Source organism: Stegostoma tigrinum, chromosome 1 (assembly GCF_030684315.1).
Source record: "Stegostoma tigrinum isolate sSteTig4 chromosome 1, sSteTig4.hap1, whole genome shotgun sequence".
NCBI lineage: Eukaryota > Metazoa > Chordata > Chondrichthyes > Orectolobiformes > Stegostomatidae > Stegostoma > Stegostoma tigrinum.
The window spans coordinates 126,791,954-126,807,067 of NC_081354.1; the positions used below are offsets into that span (position 1 = coordinate 126,791,954).

At 40.2% G+C, this 15,114-nt stretch overlaps 1 protein-coding gene across 5 annotated transcripts in view; it reads left to right on the plus strand.

The window, feature by feature from the left end:
* Positions 1 to 15,114, plus strand: part of LOC125457498 (ADP-ribosylation factor-like protein 15) — a 291,813-nt gene that overhangs the window by 134,420 nt on the left and 142,279 nt on the right. For all 5 annotated transcript variants that reach the window (XM_048541786.2, XM_048541757.2, XM_048541767.2 and 2 more), the window contains one exon: positions 5,733 to 5,941. In XM_048541786.2, the coding sequence (XP_048397743.1) occupies positions 5,733 to 5,941 (209 nt within the window). The remainder of the gene's footprint in view (positions 1 to 5,732; positions 5,942 to 15,114) is intronic.

The window sequence follows — 15,114 nt, forward strand, 5'->3', positions numbered from 1 at the left end:
GAGGGGGAGAGGGGGGAGGCAGATCATAGGTGGAGAGGACAGTATAGGTGGGGAGGGAGGGTTGGGATAGGTCAGTCCAGGGAGGACGGACAGGTCAAGGGGGTGGGATGAGGTTAGTAGGTAGGGAATGGAAGTGCAGCTTGAGGTGGGAGGAGCAGTAGCAGCAGTGTACACTATCTACAAGACACATTGCAGAAATTCATCAAACATCCTCCGATAGCAACCTTCCAAATCCACGACCGACTTCCACCCAGAAGTACAAGGGCAGCAGGTACATGGGAACACCACTACCTTCAAGTTCCCCTCCAAGCCCCTCACCATCCTAATTTGATGTAGAAGTGCTGGTGTTGGACTGGGGTGGTCCAGGTCAGAAGTCAAACAGCGCCAAGTTATTGTTCAGCAGGTTTATTTGAAATCACAAGCTTTCGGAGTGCTGTCCCTTCAGGTGAAGTGAAGAAAAGCACATGGCCAGAGATTTTCTAGGCAGACGATCAAAAATATCATACAAATGGTGTGAGTGGAGTGTCTAATAGCAGTTGTCCCTGCAGGTCATCAAAGTTGTTAGATGGTGTGAGTAAAGTGCCAACAGTTGAATAGTAGGTGAGGGGATGACCAATAATCCAATTAATTGAGGCAGAGAGATAATTACAAAATATCAAAAATTGGATGGTGCTGAAGACAAACCAAATGGCTGGAATAATATGACAGATATAAAAGTTGCATGCTGTGGGTCTAACCAAAGTAACAAGTAATCCAAAACTGTACAAATGAATTAAGGTAGAGAGATCATAATAGGTTATCAAGTTTATTGATGCTAAAACAAGACGGTTAGGAAAATTTTGCAAATGTAGAACAGTATGAACGGTAAGCACGAATGAACCCAAGATCATGGTTAAGGCTGTCTTTCAAATAAACCTGTTGGATTATAACCAGGTATCGTGTGGCTTCTGACCTCACCCTGACTTGGAAATATATCGGTGTTCCTTCATTGTCACTGGGTCAAAATCCAGTAATTCCTTTCCTTAATAGCATTGTGGGTCAGCCCACAGCAGATGGACTGCAGTGATTCAAGAAGGCAGCTCACCACCATCCTTATCAATGCAGTAAATCCCCTCCAGTGATGCCCACCCCTCAGAAATGAATACATTTTTAAAAATTAACTTAATTGAATTGCGGCAGTAAATGCATCTATTTGAAAGTAAATAAATAGGAAGTGGCAGCATAAGTTTGAGAATCAAAATGGAGCAGACACTGAAAATCTGTAATAGTAGGTTTCATAAAAGGTCACTAACTTAAAAGGTTAATTCTGTGCACAGATATAGCTTGATTTGAGGATTTCGAGCATCTTCTGTTGGAAAGTTTCATTGACATGTAGTGTAGTAGTCTGGGGCAAATTAACAATCGCAATGCTACTATGAAGAGCCTTTTCTGGTTCTTTTGGAACATTTCTTTACACAGAGTAGTAAGGGAATGGAACACTTTGCCTGCAACGGCAGTAGATTCGCCAACTTTAAGTACGTTTAAGTCGTCATTGGACAAGCATATGGATGTACATGGAATAGTGTAGGTTAGATGGGCTTCAGATTGGTATGACAGGTTGGCACAACATCGAAGGGCCTGTATTGTGCTGTTATGTTCTATTTGAGTCACATGGCATTCCTCCTATATATCAGGCTTGTGTTCAGATTAGGCTGCTGTGACTCTAACATTTCACCTTAATTTAAAAGAATACTTTTCCAGATTATAAGAAAAGCTTGGAGATGGGTGGTATCTTGAAAAACTCAAATAGTTCAGAAAATGTGAAACATTATCTGAATGAAAAGCTGATTTGAAAATTTCCCGACTAAAAGAGGATTTAATTTGATGATCCTCTAGTTGTTTCAAACATACTGATTGCTGGATATGATCCAATTTACTGTACTCACTCTTGTTTCAGTATGTAAGCTTCAGTCTCAAAAATACAAGTTTGGATTTTGCCTATTCTGAAGAAGTGCTTCTCCTGCAAACTAGATAGTTTTCCCAAAGTTAATGAATTTATTAATTTAATTTACACACAATTTATAATATTAGCTATATTTATGTTCCCTTTTTCTGTAGCAAAGGTGGTAGGGGAGAGAAGGCATAGAGTTCCCACTGTGCTTTGAAGAAGGGTTTTCACCCAGTGACAGAAAACGAGTAGTGATTTTGCTCCAAGTCCTTGGAGGAGAATTTTCATGTGGTGGTGTTCCGATGAATCTGCTGCTCTTGTCGTCCTATGTAGTAAAGTTTCTGGAGTTTAAAGAGACCTGTAGATGGTGTAAAGACTTTGGGTTGATAGGCGACAAGTTATTTGGAGTACAGTTTCTGACATTTGATGTTTTCTTGTGGCCAAAGTATGTGTATGCTACAGTTCAGTTTCTGATCAATGGTAACACCTACAATGTTGTTCTTGGGAATTTCAGTGATGGTAACATAATTGAATATCAGAGGATAAAGGTTAGGTTCTGCCTTAAATAAAAACCGGAATAACTGCGGATGCTGGAAGTAAGAAAAACAGAAATTTCTGGAAAAGCTCAGCAGGTCTGGTAGCATCTGTGGAGAGAAAGCAGAGTTAACATTTAGGACCCATTGACCCTTCCTCAGATAACACTGTGTGTGAAGCTGGATGAGCAACAACAGGCCAAGCAGCATCAGAGGACCTTATTGAAGAAGGGTCCCGACCTGAAATGTCAAGCTTGCCTGCTCCTCTGATGCTACTTGGCCTGCTGTGTTCATTCAGCTTCACACCGTGCTATCTCAGATTCTCAGCATCGGCAGTTCCTACTGTCTCTCTAACAATTTTGACCCTTCCTCAGAACTGGTTTTGTTTCAGATTTTCTTTTTGGTGATGGTCATTGTCTCCCACTTGTGTGGCATGGAAGTTAAGCCAGTTATCAGCCAAAGGCCGATGTTCAGATCTTGTTATATGCCGACGTGGCATTTCAGTATATGGTGTTGCCACATTGTGCAGTGATCAGTTAATACCCCTACTTCAGACCTTGTGGTTCAGGGAAGGTCAAATGTGCACGGTGGTTAGCACTGCTGCCTCACAGCGCAAGGGATTCGGGTTTAATTCTACCCTTGAGAAATTGTTTGTGTGGAGTTTGCACATACTCACTGTGTCTGCCCAGGTTTCTTCCAGGTGCTCTGGTTTCTTCCCACAATCCAAAGGCACGCAGATGAGGTAGATTACCCATATTAAATTGTCCATAGTATCCAGCGATGTGATGGCTAGCTAGATTAGCCATGGGAAATGCAGGGTTACAGGGATTGGGAAGTGGGCTGGGTCTGGGTGGGATGCATTCCAGAGGGCTGGTGTGGACTTGATGGGCCGAATGGCCTGCTTTCACACTGTGTAGGATTCTGTGAATCATGAAACAGTTGAATATTGGGGACCATTTGTGGTAGTGTCTATACCTCCACATCAGGAGGCCTGGGTTCAAGTCCCAACTGTTCCAGAAGTAGTAACATATCCGAACGGGTTGATTTTTAAAATTAATCAACTCTGAGAATTCCAGTAGTGATATCCTGTGACTGTGGTGACCTCCTAAAAATCATATTCAACTTACTACTTTATAATTCTTTAATGGGATGTGAGTTTGCTGACTAGGACAACATTTCTTGCCCATCCCTAATTGGAAGTGTAGTTTAGAAATCACTTGTGGTGCTGTGGGTCTGGAGTGACATTACAGACCCCAGACCGGGTAAGTTTGCTTCCTTAAAGGACATTCGTGAATCAGATGAGATTTTCTGACAATTGGCAACAGTTTCATCGTTGGACTCTTAATTCCGGAACAACTTTTAAAATTTGAATTCAAATTCCATCATATGCCATAGCCTGATTTAACCCACATCCTCAGAACATTGATAACAAAGCGTGGAGCTGGATGAACACAGCAGGCCAAGCAGCATCTTAGGAGCACAAAAGCTGATGTTTCGGGCCTAGACCCTTCAACAGAGCTTCCTTAGAACTTTACCTGGATTTGTGGATTAATGGTTTTGCAGTAATACCACTAGGCTATCACAACAGCTGAGAGAGTTGAAGTAATCTAGGTGAAAGGAAATTCCTGGTGTGTGAATCTCAAAACCATGAGTTTGCTTGTACAGCAAGTGATTAGAAAGGCAATAGAACATTATCATTTAATGCTAGAGATTTGTTTCAAAGATGTTTTACTGCAGTTGTGCAGGGCCTTGATGAGTCTTCATCTGGAGTAGTGTGTACAATTTTGGGTCTCCTCACTTTAAAAAATTATTTTCTAGCATCAGAAACATTTCAGACAATATTCACTACACATTCTTGGAATGAAGAGCTTATTTTGAAGAAAGATTGAACGCTGTTTGTTTGTTTTTTTTTCCTGAAGATGGAGTTTACAAGAATGTGGAGTAATCTTCTTGAAAAATGCAAGTTTGAGGGAACTTGATTTAGCAGATTCTAAGAGAATGTTTCTCTTGTAGGAAAGACGGAACTCGAGACACAGTTTTTAAGAATAAGATGTTGTGCTTTTAAGATGGAGATGGGAATCTTTTTTTCCTCTGTCATTAGTCTGTCATTTTGCCAAGAAGGAAGTGGAAGTCATTGAATTTATTCAAGGCAGAGCTACATTGATTGTCAAGGGTAATTGGTTGCCAACAGGAATGTTTTTTTCAGTTAAGATCACAACCAGATCAGTGATTTCATTGAATGGCGGAACAGTTCCAAAGGGCCAGAAGGCATATGCCTGCTCTTTGTGCAAGGTATGACTGCAGCCAGTGCAAGGCTGCTTTCATGTCAAGTGCGATCACACACTGCTCACCTCCTGGAATTGTTATTTTTATCTGTTTGAACTAAGTGTGCAATAAAGTCAGGAGCTGCGTGGCCCTATCAGAATCTGTGAACATCAGTGAGCAGAGCAAACACCACTTAATAGACCTTCGAGGACTCAGTCCATTACTTTGATTGTAGACTGGAGCAGCAAGTGGCTGGCTGTGGATTTTTATAAACAGAAAATACCTGGGCCATTTTCCACATTGTGAAGTAATGCCAGAGTTATATTGTACTGCAACTGTGTGGTTAGAGGTGTACCTAGTTCCAGAGTGCAGGTCTTCTGTACTGTTGCTAGAATGTTATCAGTGCCCGTAGAAGCATCCACTACCTCCAGCAATTTTTTGATCACATGGACTGAATTGAATTGGCTGAAGACTGGCATTTCTAATACTGGAATTCCTGGGAATAGGCCACAACGGACCATCCAATAGTCCCTCCTGGCTGAATGGGTATAGGATGAGTTATAATAAAGGAATAATGTTTTGTGTAATATGATTTATTATTTTCTGGTTGTATTGTTAAGGAAGCCAACTGAGTGCAGTTTTTTTTCACAAATTGGGATCTGATGGATAGGTACCAATGAACATTAAAATTATTATTGATTTTTAAATGCAACAGTGAGCATAAGAGAATGAGTGAGCATTTGGGATCACAGGGAGCTCTTCATGCTGTGAGAATTGAGATTTTTCTGAATTCCACCTCTTGATCCAAAACCAGATATTACAATTCTCGATTTAGGAAGAAACTGTACTCGATTATTAAATGATTTTGCTTTATCCAAAATTTAATTTTTGTTTTTGAAAATACCATATTTGTTTAGTGAGAAGATTGTTATTTTTCAAAATGGTTTGCTTTTTGAAGAGGTTCATTTTCCTTAAATTGTTTTTAATTCTCATCTAATTCTCTTAAGGGGCAGACAATATACGCAAATACTGGAGTCGATACTACCAAGGATCGCAGGGTGTTGTGTTTGTACTAGACAGTGCATCATCTGAAGATGATCTGGAAACTGCACGGAATGAATTGCATTCAGCCCTTCAACATCCACAGCTATGCACTTTGCCATTTTTAATATTAGCCAACCACCAAGACAAGCCAGCAGCACGTTCTTTACAAGAGGTAGGTTTAGTTAATGGCCATGCCATAATTTTTCATGGGCTTAATACAGTCTGTAATTATTTTGGCTGAGTACAGGATCACTTTTACTATATTAAGTTAAAAGTAAGCTGTTAATGGCTTGAAATCCTTTAAAATCGAAACCACTCAATTATTTAAATGCATTTAAAATAATGTGCAGTTAAATTTGCATTATTCAGTGCTCCATCAGCTAGAATCTCCAATATCCCCCAGGCTGTTTTTCCTGTGTGTAAAATGCCAATGTTGTCTATCTGAATATTTGTAGAAGAATTGGCTGAAAGTTCCAAGTACCTTTCCCCACCATGTTTATAGCGAAAAGAGTCAAAGGCTCTAGACCTTTGCCAGTTGCAGAATACCCCAAGTCATGCTTTTTTGTGACTCCCACTATTACCTCAAACTGCAAATCTTTAAACAGTATGCTCTGGAAATTTTACTGCGTATTAATCACTTATACTGTCATGTATGTGGGGTAAAATATTTATTTTCATAATTTAAATTTGTCATTTGTTCCTTGCTGCAAAATAATGAAAAGTGAGCAAACCTCTTCCAAGTTTACCTATTACTCTGGCAAATTTAAGTTATCTTGTAGTAGACAAGATGACTGTTCTTAATAAACAGCAATTAAGTTTTATTCTGGGAGAATTTATTGCAGTTGTAAGTAATTTTGATTTGCCTCAAGTGTAACAAAACCATCTAATTCTCATACGAATCTTTAAATTTATAAGAGTGTGTTTGGAGTATTTTCCCCTTTTTTCCATCCTTTGCTATTGAAAGAACCTTTGATCGCCCTGCTTCTCTTACCCAGATATTCCAAACATTATGTTGATGTGGCTCAAATCCCCATTACTCCATTCCTCTTCAACATGACCAATATATCTGCTGATTGAGGTGACTAATTGCTGCAGCTTGGTCCTAGAAGTTGGCATAGGATAAACAACCCTCCCCCAAAATTTTTAATTCCTTTAAAAATGTCTGGAAAAAGGTATAATTTGCATCTATTTTTAATTTTTAATGCTTTTGAATACTTGTAACAGTAGTTCTATCTCACAGGTTATGACATGAATTACAAATTACATCTATTCTTAGAATCATATTTTCATAAAATGAAGATACAAAATGCATATTTCTTTTCATTGTTTGAGTTGAATTGCTTTGGGATTCAATGGTGAGCCTTCTGAACCACTGTAGAACAGGATGAAATAGTTTCATTCTTGGTAGGCCACTTCAGTGAACAGTTGAGAGTCAGCAATACCAATATGCGATTTGGGGTCACACATCGACCTATATAGGTGACAAGTTATATTTTCTCATTGAGCATCTGTATGTCAGTTGATTCTTTGGGATAATTCTGTAGCCTGTGATTATGTACCCCCCCCCCCGCCCAACCCTGTTTTTTTTTGTTGACAGTTGAATTCACATTCTTGAGCTATCATGTTGGGATTGGAATTTACATTCTCTGAGTAAATCCATCAATACAACTGTTGTGCTATTGCACCCAATATTTAAGCATTAAGGTCATAAGATTGCATGATCATAAGATATGGGCTTAAGGTGATTCTAAACTAAATGACAGCTGTGAGTTGAAATTTCATAGATCTTGTGCAGGGAGCTGAAAGTTGACCATTCTGGCCCATGCTTGCCCCTCATTCCAGGTTTTAAAAATGCCAGAGTGAAAATGCTCAGCAAAGTCACTGCTCATTTCATTTATCCTGCCAAAACGAATAAATGATAATTTCATTGATTATGTTTTTATCATGTAAACACACGTTTTGATTGCAAAATAATATGTGAAATAATTTACCTTTATTTTGAGTCAGCTACAAGTCATTTATTTTGATGTGGAAATGCTCTCTGGAATGATTACAGCAAAGAAAGTCTGCAAAAGTAAAACAGAGATAGCTGGAGAAACACAACAGGTCTGGCAGCATGTTTGAAGAGGAAATAGAATCAATGTTTAGGGTCCACTGACCTTTTCAGAAATGATTGCAGGAAAAGGTTAGTATATATGCTGAGGTTGAGGTGGGATGAGGAGGAAGTAGTAACCAATTGGTAGAGATTGGATGCAAAGAGAGAGGGAAATGGAAAAACAGTTGGACAGACAAAAGAATGGGTAAAGGTCAGCATGGGATAATCAACAGCAGCTAACGGGCACTGCTGACAGCAGGTTGATTTTGTTCAGGCCTGAAAATTGTCAAACTCAATATAGAGCCCTGAAGGTTGCAGAGATCCTAAGTGGAAAATGAAGTGTTGTTCTTTCAGCTTCTGCAGAGCTTTGTTGGGGCACTGCAGCAAGCTTGAGACAAAGATGTTGGCCAGGGAACACCAGAGGTGTATTTAAATGGCAAGGTCATTTTTGCAGACAGAACGTAGGTGTTCCACAAAGTGTTTGCCCAGTTTGCGCTCCATCTCCCCAATGTAGAGGAGATCACGTGTGAGGACAGCAAATACATTAGGCTTGATTGAGTGAAGTGCTTCACCTAAAAGGTGCGTGTGAGGCCTCGAATAGTGAAGGGAGAGAAAGTAATCGGCAGGCCTTACACCTTCTGCAATTGCATGGGAAGGTGCCGTTGGGAGTGGAACAAGTGGGCCAGGTTGTTCGAGGGGATGGTTCCTGTGGAAGGCTGACAAGGGAAGCCTGACATTTCAACACACCATCATTTTTTCTGGTCAATGTATCTGTCCTGGGCTTGCAGTGCACCAGAGAATCTCAGTGCAAGCTGGAAGAACAGCACTTCATTTTCCACTTGGGAAGTCTGTAACCTTCTGGACTCAACATAGAATTCAAGAAATTTAGGGCCTAAGCACCTTCTCCCATACTTTTGCCCCAGTCCCCCCGCACAAGGTCTTGCCATTATATGGGCAGCTACCAAAAACAACCCATTGTCAAATATTAATGGTCTCCATTAGCAGCTATTCATTATTGCATACTAACCTTTTACCCACTCCTTTGGTTTCCCAACTGTTTTTCTCTCTCTTTGGGACCCATCTCCACCTATCGTTCCCCCTCCCTCCACCCCATTGTCAGAATATATACCAACCATTTCCTAGTCACAGCCAGTTCTGAGGAAGACATGGTGTAGAGGTGCCACTGTTCGACTTGGGTGGATAAGGCCAGAAATCACATGACACTAGGTTATAGTCCAACAGGTTTATTTGAAAACACAAGCTTTTTGAGCCTCACTCCCTCTTTACACCTTCTAACACCTGAAGAAGGAATGAGGGTCCAAAAGCTTGTGTTTTCAAATAAACCTGTTGGATTATAATCTGGTGTCATGTGTTTTCTGACCTTCTAAGGGTCACTGGACCTGAAGTGGTAACTTTATTTTTTCCCCCTCTCCACAGAAGCTGCCAACATGCTGAGTTTTTCCAGCAATTTCTGGTTTTGTTTCTCATTTCCAGCGTCCATAGTTCACTGATTCTTTTTCTTATAAATACTGTTCAGATCCCTCCCTCTTTGAAAATATGGGTGTTAACCATTTTGTTTAGGTTCCTGCTGTTTTCATGCGATGCTGCACCTTTTAACACTGTATCTCTTGATTATTTGGTGAAGGTTCCGTAATGACATTGTGAGCTTTTGTTAAATCGACTTCCTTGTGGTTTTATGCTCATGAATGAATGTTCATTTTATCGCTCCCTTGTTTCAATCTTTAAAATAATCCTTACTTAAAGGTTACCAATAATGAAGATACTTTATTTATCTGTGTGTGCATGTGTGTTGTCTGATCCAGGGATCTAATGGTGTTCGTGTGGTAAAAATCTTTGACAATTTTGTCAGTTGGATGATTCCAGCGTTCCTCCTGTAATTAACGTTTTACTTTCAAACCCATGTGTGATATTGCACTGTCCCTTTCCAAGCCATGTTTTCAGTGATTAAGCTATATTTATAGCATTTTTGTTGTCTGTGTGGACGACTCTTCTATTAACTTAATTCATAGAATATGTGCCTCATCTCCAATTCCCCTTCTAAGTATGTTCTAACTTCAAAGTCAACTTTTCCTACTAGCTGTCATGTCTTTAATGGTTAATTCCTGCATGATGTTTTATCTTTTAAAAAGTGGTTAATACCTATGTGTCCTACTAATTAATTAAACTAACTTCTCAATCAGATCTGTGTTTCTAACCAGTTATTCTTCTAATCAATTTTTCTAATCTGCTTCTCTGCAGTACATATTTTGAAATTTGGTGACCTTGCACTTATCCTGATGACAATCTTGGATGATCCTTTTTGGGGGTATGTTTGCTTTGGAACCAGTTCCTAGAAAGATCACTTGACTGATTCCTTGGATGAATCAGTAAGAATAATTAACTTGGGGGGGTTGCAAGCTAACTCCAGTGGGGCAAGAAGAAAACAGATGACTCAGAGGCAAAGTGAAAATGTAGGTTAGAGAAACAAAGAGGAATTGAGATAAATCTACTGGTCAACAAGAAGGGGAACTCCCAAATGTTCTTATAGGCACATTAATGGTAAAGCGTTGGTAAGTAGTAGGACCCAAGAAGGGAATTTACACATGGAGGTAGGGGACATGCCTGTGGTGTTAAATGAATACTTTGCATTTCTCTTTACCAAGAAGGTAAATACTACCCAGGCCATTGGTGCCAAAAGAGAAAATTCAGTCACCATAAATGTTTAAAATTGATAAGTAAGAGCTGTTGGATGTGCTGTTGGTGCTTAAATTTGACATGGTCCAGGGAAGCACCCAGTGAAGTGCATTCAAAGACATTGAAGAAAGTGAATGCAGAAGTAGCAGGGACAATGGCCATGATCTTTCAATCCTCCTAAATGTAGGGGAGGTGCCAGAGGATTGAAGAATTGCAAACATTATGCCTTATTCAAAAACAAAATTGAAATGATTAGCCCACTAATTATACACCAGTGAGTTTAAGCTGAAGATCAGAAAGCTTCTCAAAGCAATTACTTGCAGTACAATTAGTTGACATGAAGAAAGGTGGGTTGATAAAGAACCAAACATGGTTTTATAAAGGGGCAGTTATATTTGCTTTTTCTGAAGAAGGGTCCCTTTCTGAAACATCAGCTTTCCTGCTCCTCTGCTGCCTGGCCTGCTGTGTTCCTTCAGCTCCACACTGTGTTATCTCTGACTCCAGCATTGGCCGTTCCTATGTTTGGTGTTTTAGAAGAGTTAACAGAAAAGGTTGATAAAGGTAACACTGTTGAAGTGGCATGTGTGAACTTTCAACATGCATTGTAAACCCACACAACACACTTGTGACAGATTTTATAGCTCGTGAAATAAAAAGGACCGTAGCAATGTCGTGTGAAAATTGGCTAGAAATAGGAAACAAAGTAATAGTTAATGGATTTGTTTAGGCTGAAGGAAAATTTTTCAATGGAAATTCCCACAGCACCCTTTCTTTTCTTGATGTAAATTAATGATCTAGATCCTCGTGAGCAGGGGCAAGTTCAAAATTTGCAGATGGCTTGAAGCTTGGAAGCATTGTGGACTGAGAGGAAGACAGTTTAGAATTCCAAAAGAACAGAAACAATGTAGTGGACTGGGCAGATAAATGACAGATGACGCACAATGTGGATAAGTGTGAAGTGATACTTTTTGATGGAACATTTTTGGAAGGGCAGAGGGACATCGATGTTTATCTGTATTCATCATTGAAGGTGGCAGAACAAATAGAAAGAACAGCTAATAGAGCATAGAGTATTCTGGACCCTATTAATAGGGGATATAGTTCAATCGTAAGAAAATGCTGAATTTATATGAGAAATATTTTAGACAGCAGCTGGATTGTTGTGTAGAGCTGATAAGTCTCATGTGCTAGGAAAGATGTAAGTACATTGGATAGAATGTAAAAGAGGTTCCAGGGATGTGAAACTCAAGTATGAGGATCAGTTGGACAGTTTGGGGTTATTTTCCTCAAAGTGAAGAAGGTTAAGTGGAGATTTTGTAAAAAGTTTGTTTCAAAAGTCTTGAGAGGTCTGGATAGAGTAGATAACAAGAAACTGTTCCTCCTCGTATAGGTATCAAGAACAAGAGAAGCCAGGTTTAATGTGATTTGCAACTGAAGCAAATGGAGAGAGAAGGAAAAAAAAATTTTCTCATAGTGAGTGGGCGAGGCCTGAAATGCAGTGCCTGACGCTGAAGCTTTTCACATCAAGCAGATGTTCACCTGCACATCCGCCAATGTGGTATACTGCATCCGCTGTACACGGTGTGGCTTTCTCTACACTGGGGAAACCAAGTGGCGGCTTGGGGACCGCTTTGCAGAACATCTACGCTCGGTTCGCAGCAAACAACTGTACCTCCCAGTCGTGAACCATTTCAACTCCCCCTCCCATTCCTCAGACGACAGTCCATCCTGGGCCTCCTGCAGTGCTGTAATGATGCCACCCGTAGGTTGCAGGAACAGCAACTCATATTCCGCTTGGGAACCCTGCAGCCCAATGGTATCAATGTGGATTTCACCACCTTCAAAATCTCCCCTTCCCCCACTGCATCCCAAAACCAGCCCAGTTTGTCCCCGCCTCCCTAACCTGTTCTTCCTATCACCTATCCCCTCCTCCCACCTCAAGCCGCACCTCCATTTCCTACCTACTAACCTCATCCCACCCCCTTCACCTGTCTGTCCTCGTGGGACTGACCTATCCTCTCCCTACCTCCCCACCCATACTCTCCTCTGCACCTATCTTCTCATCTATCCATCTTCAGTCTGCCTCCCCCTCTCTCCCTATTTATTCCAGTTCCCTCTCCCCATCCCCCTCTCTGATGAAGGGTCTAGGCCCGAAACGTCAGCTTTTGTGCTCCTGAGATGCTGCTTGGCCTGCTGTGTTCATCCAGCCCCACACTTTATCTTGAAGCAGGTTTAGTTGAGACATTCAAGAGACCTTTGGATCATTATTTCTATTCATTTAATGTGGGGGAAAAGGCAGGTAAATCACTTTGCATCACAATGCTTGTTGAAGAGTCAGTGCAAATACAATAGGCCAAACAGCCTCTTGCACTTCTGTGATTGGAATTCTGTGAAAGAGCTTGAACTTTTGGTCTCAAGTTAGTATGAGAGGCAATATTTTTGAAACAAGAAAGATTTTGTGGAGTTTGATAGGTTAAGAGCTGGGGTGATGGTGGAATCAAGAACTGAAAGGACAGTTTACGAATAAGGCATCTCATTTAAAAAAGAGTTGGGAGGATTTCCTCTGAAGATTATTGGTCTTTTCTGCAGAATGAAGGATGAATCACTCAAAGTGAAGTGGGACATTGTTTTAATCTGCAAGGGGGTATAGTATAATATCACCAAGGTAGACTGGAAAATGAAGTCGAAGCACAATCGGATCAGCCATGATCCTACTAGTTAGGTGGTTTAGGTTTGATGGACTGAATGATGACTGTCATTTCTAACAATTTCAGCGATAGCAAAAATATAGTTGCATATTACTTCCAACAAGATAAGCCATATTCTTTTGAGGGAGCATGTAAAATGATTTATGAAGGGGATTTTGGAACTTAAAGCTTTAGAATGTAAGGAATAGGAGTAGATGTAGGTCTTCACCTCATTGAATCTGCTTTGCAATTCTACGAAATCATGGCTGTTCTGGTAATTTTCAATTCCATTTTCCTGTGTTTTCCCTATAATATTTGATTCCCTTATTGATTAAACATCTGTGTATTTGGCCTTGAATATATTTAATGACCCAACCTCAGCAGCTCTCTGTGGCATCCAACAGAATTGCATAGATTCACAACACTTTGAGAGAACGAAATCCTTTTCATTTCTGTTTCGAATGGGTAACTGTCTAGTGAATCTTCCCTCGACTGCCTGAAATGTCAGTGAAGTTTTCTTTACATAAGAAGCCCAAAACTGTTCACAGTATTCCAGCTGTGGTCTGACTAGTGTCTTGGATAGTTTTGCAAGACCTCCCTATTTACACTCCATTCCCTTTGAAATGGTGTCCAATGTTCTATTTGCCTTTCCTATTGCCCATTGAACTTGGATTTTAGGTTTCTATTTAAGGATGGGGAGTACCAATTCCTCTGAGCTGTAGCATTCTGCACTCTTTTTTTTTTCCTCCAGTTAAGTAATGTTTAGCTCCTTGATTCTTTGTTCCTGAGTGCAAAATTTAACATTGTCCCGCATTATATGCGATGTGCCGAGTTTTTTTTTGTCTACTCGCTTAACCTGTCATCTTCATCACTTAACATCTCACCTATTTTTTATGTCATCTGCAAACTTGGCTATAGTGTGTCGACTTTCCTCATACAAGTCAAAATATATCTTGTCAGCTAATGGCTGACAGATTGGGATCCAGTTAAATTTAGATGGACAGGTGCTGGAGTTGTGTGGAGACTGGAAAATCACGAAGTCAGAATTCAAACAGAACCAGTGATAAAGCTTTGTGAGGCTAGAGGTGAAAACTGAGATGGGAGGAGAAGGCCACTGAATAATCTGAAGACAAAGAAGATAATGTCTAGGCGCTGCTTAATCAGGAAAATCAGGAACCGATTTAAGCACAGGTGATATATATGTAAAAGGTCCAGTTTTATTTGTTCTATTTTGTCTTTTATGGCCTGCAATGCTGTAGATTAAATTTTAAATTTGTATTTGAGAAGCCAATAGGATAAGTTCCAGAGAATTTGGTTGCTTTTTGAAATAATTGCTGTGTGTGCTAAATTGAGTTGGAGAATCTTACTGCACTTAGTGTACATGGTAAACTGAACATCCTTCTGATACAAGCCCAATTTCTTTCAATAATGCAGTGCCATCTGTATCCAATTAAACATCCAACAAATCTTTGACTCTATCTCTTTAGTTGCAGAGGGTTGATTTGAATTATTGTCACATGTACCAAAATACAGTGAAAAGCTTTGTTTCTGAGCAGTACAGGCAGATCACAGCAAGCAAAGGCTGTACAGATCAAAAAGACTTCGAGACATGCAGGTTACATTTGAGGCTAGAGTCCGTTCATCAGTCTGATAACGGCTGGAATGTATCTGTTCCTGAACCTGCTTGTAGGTGTGTTCAGGCTTCTGTATCTTCTGCCTGATAGAAGAGGTCAAAACCAGGCTGTGATGGGTCTTTGATGTTAGCTGCCTTTCTATGGCAGCGAACCATGTAAATAGAGACCATGGACAGAATCTTGGCTTCTGTGATGTTCTGGGCTATGCACACCACTTTGTGTAGTTTCTTACGGA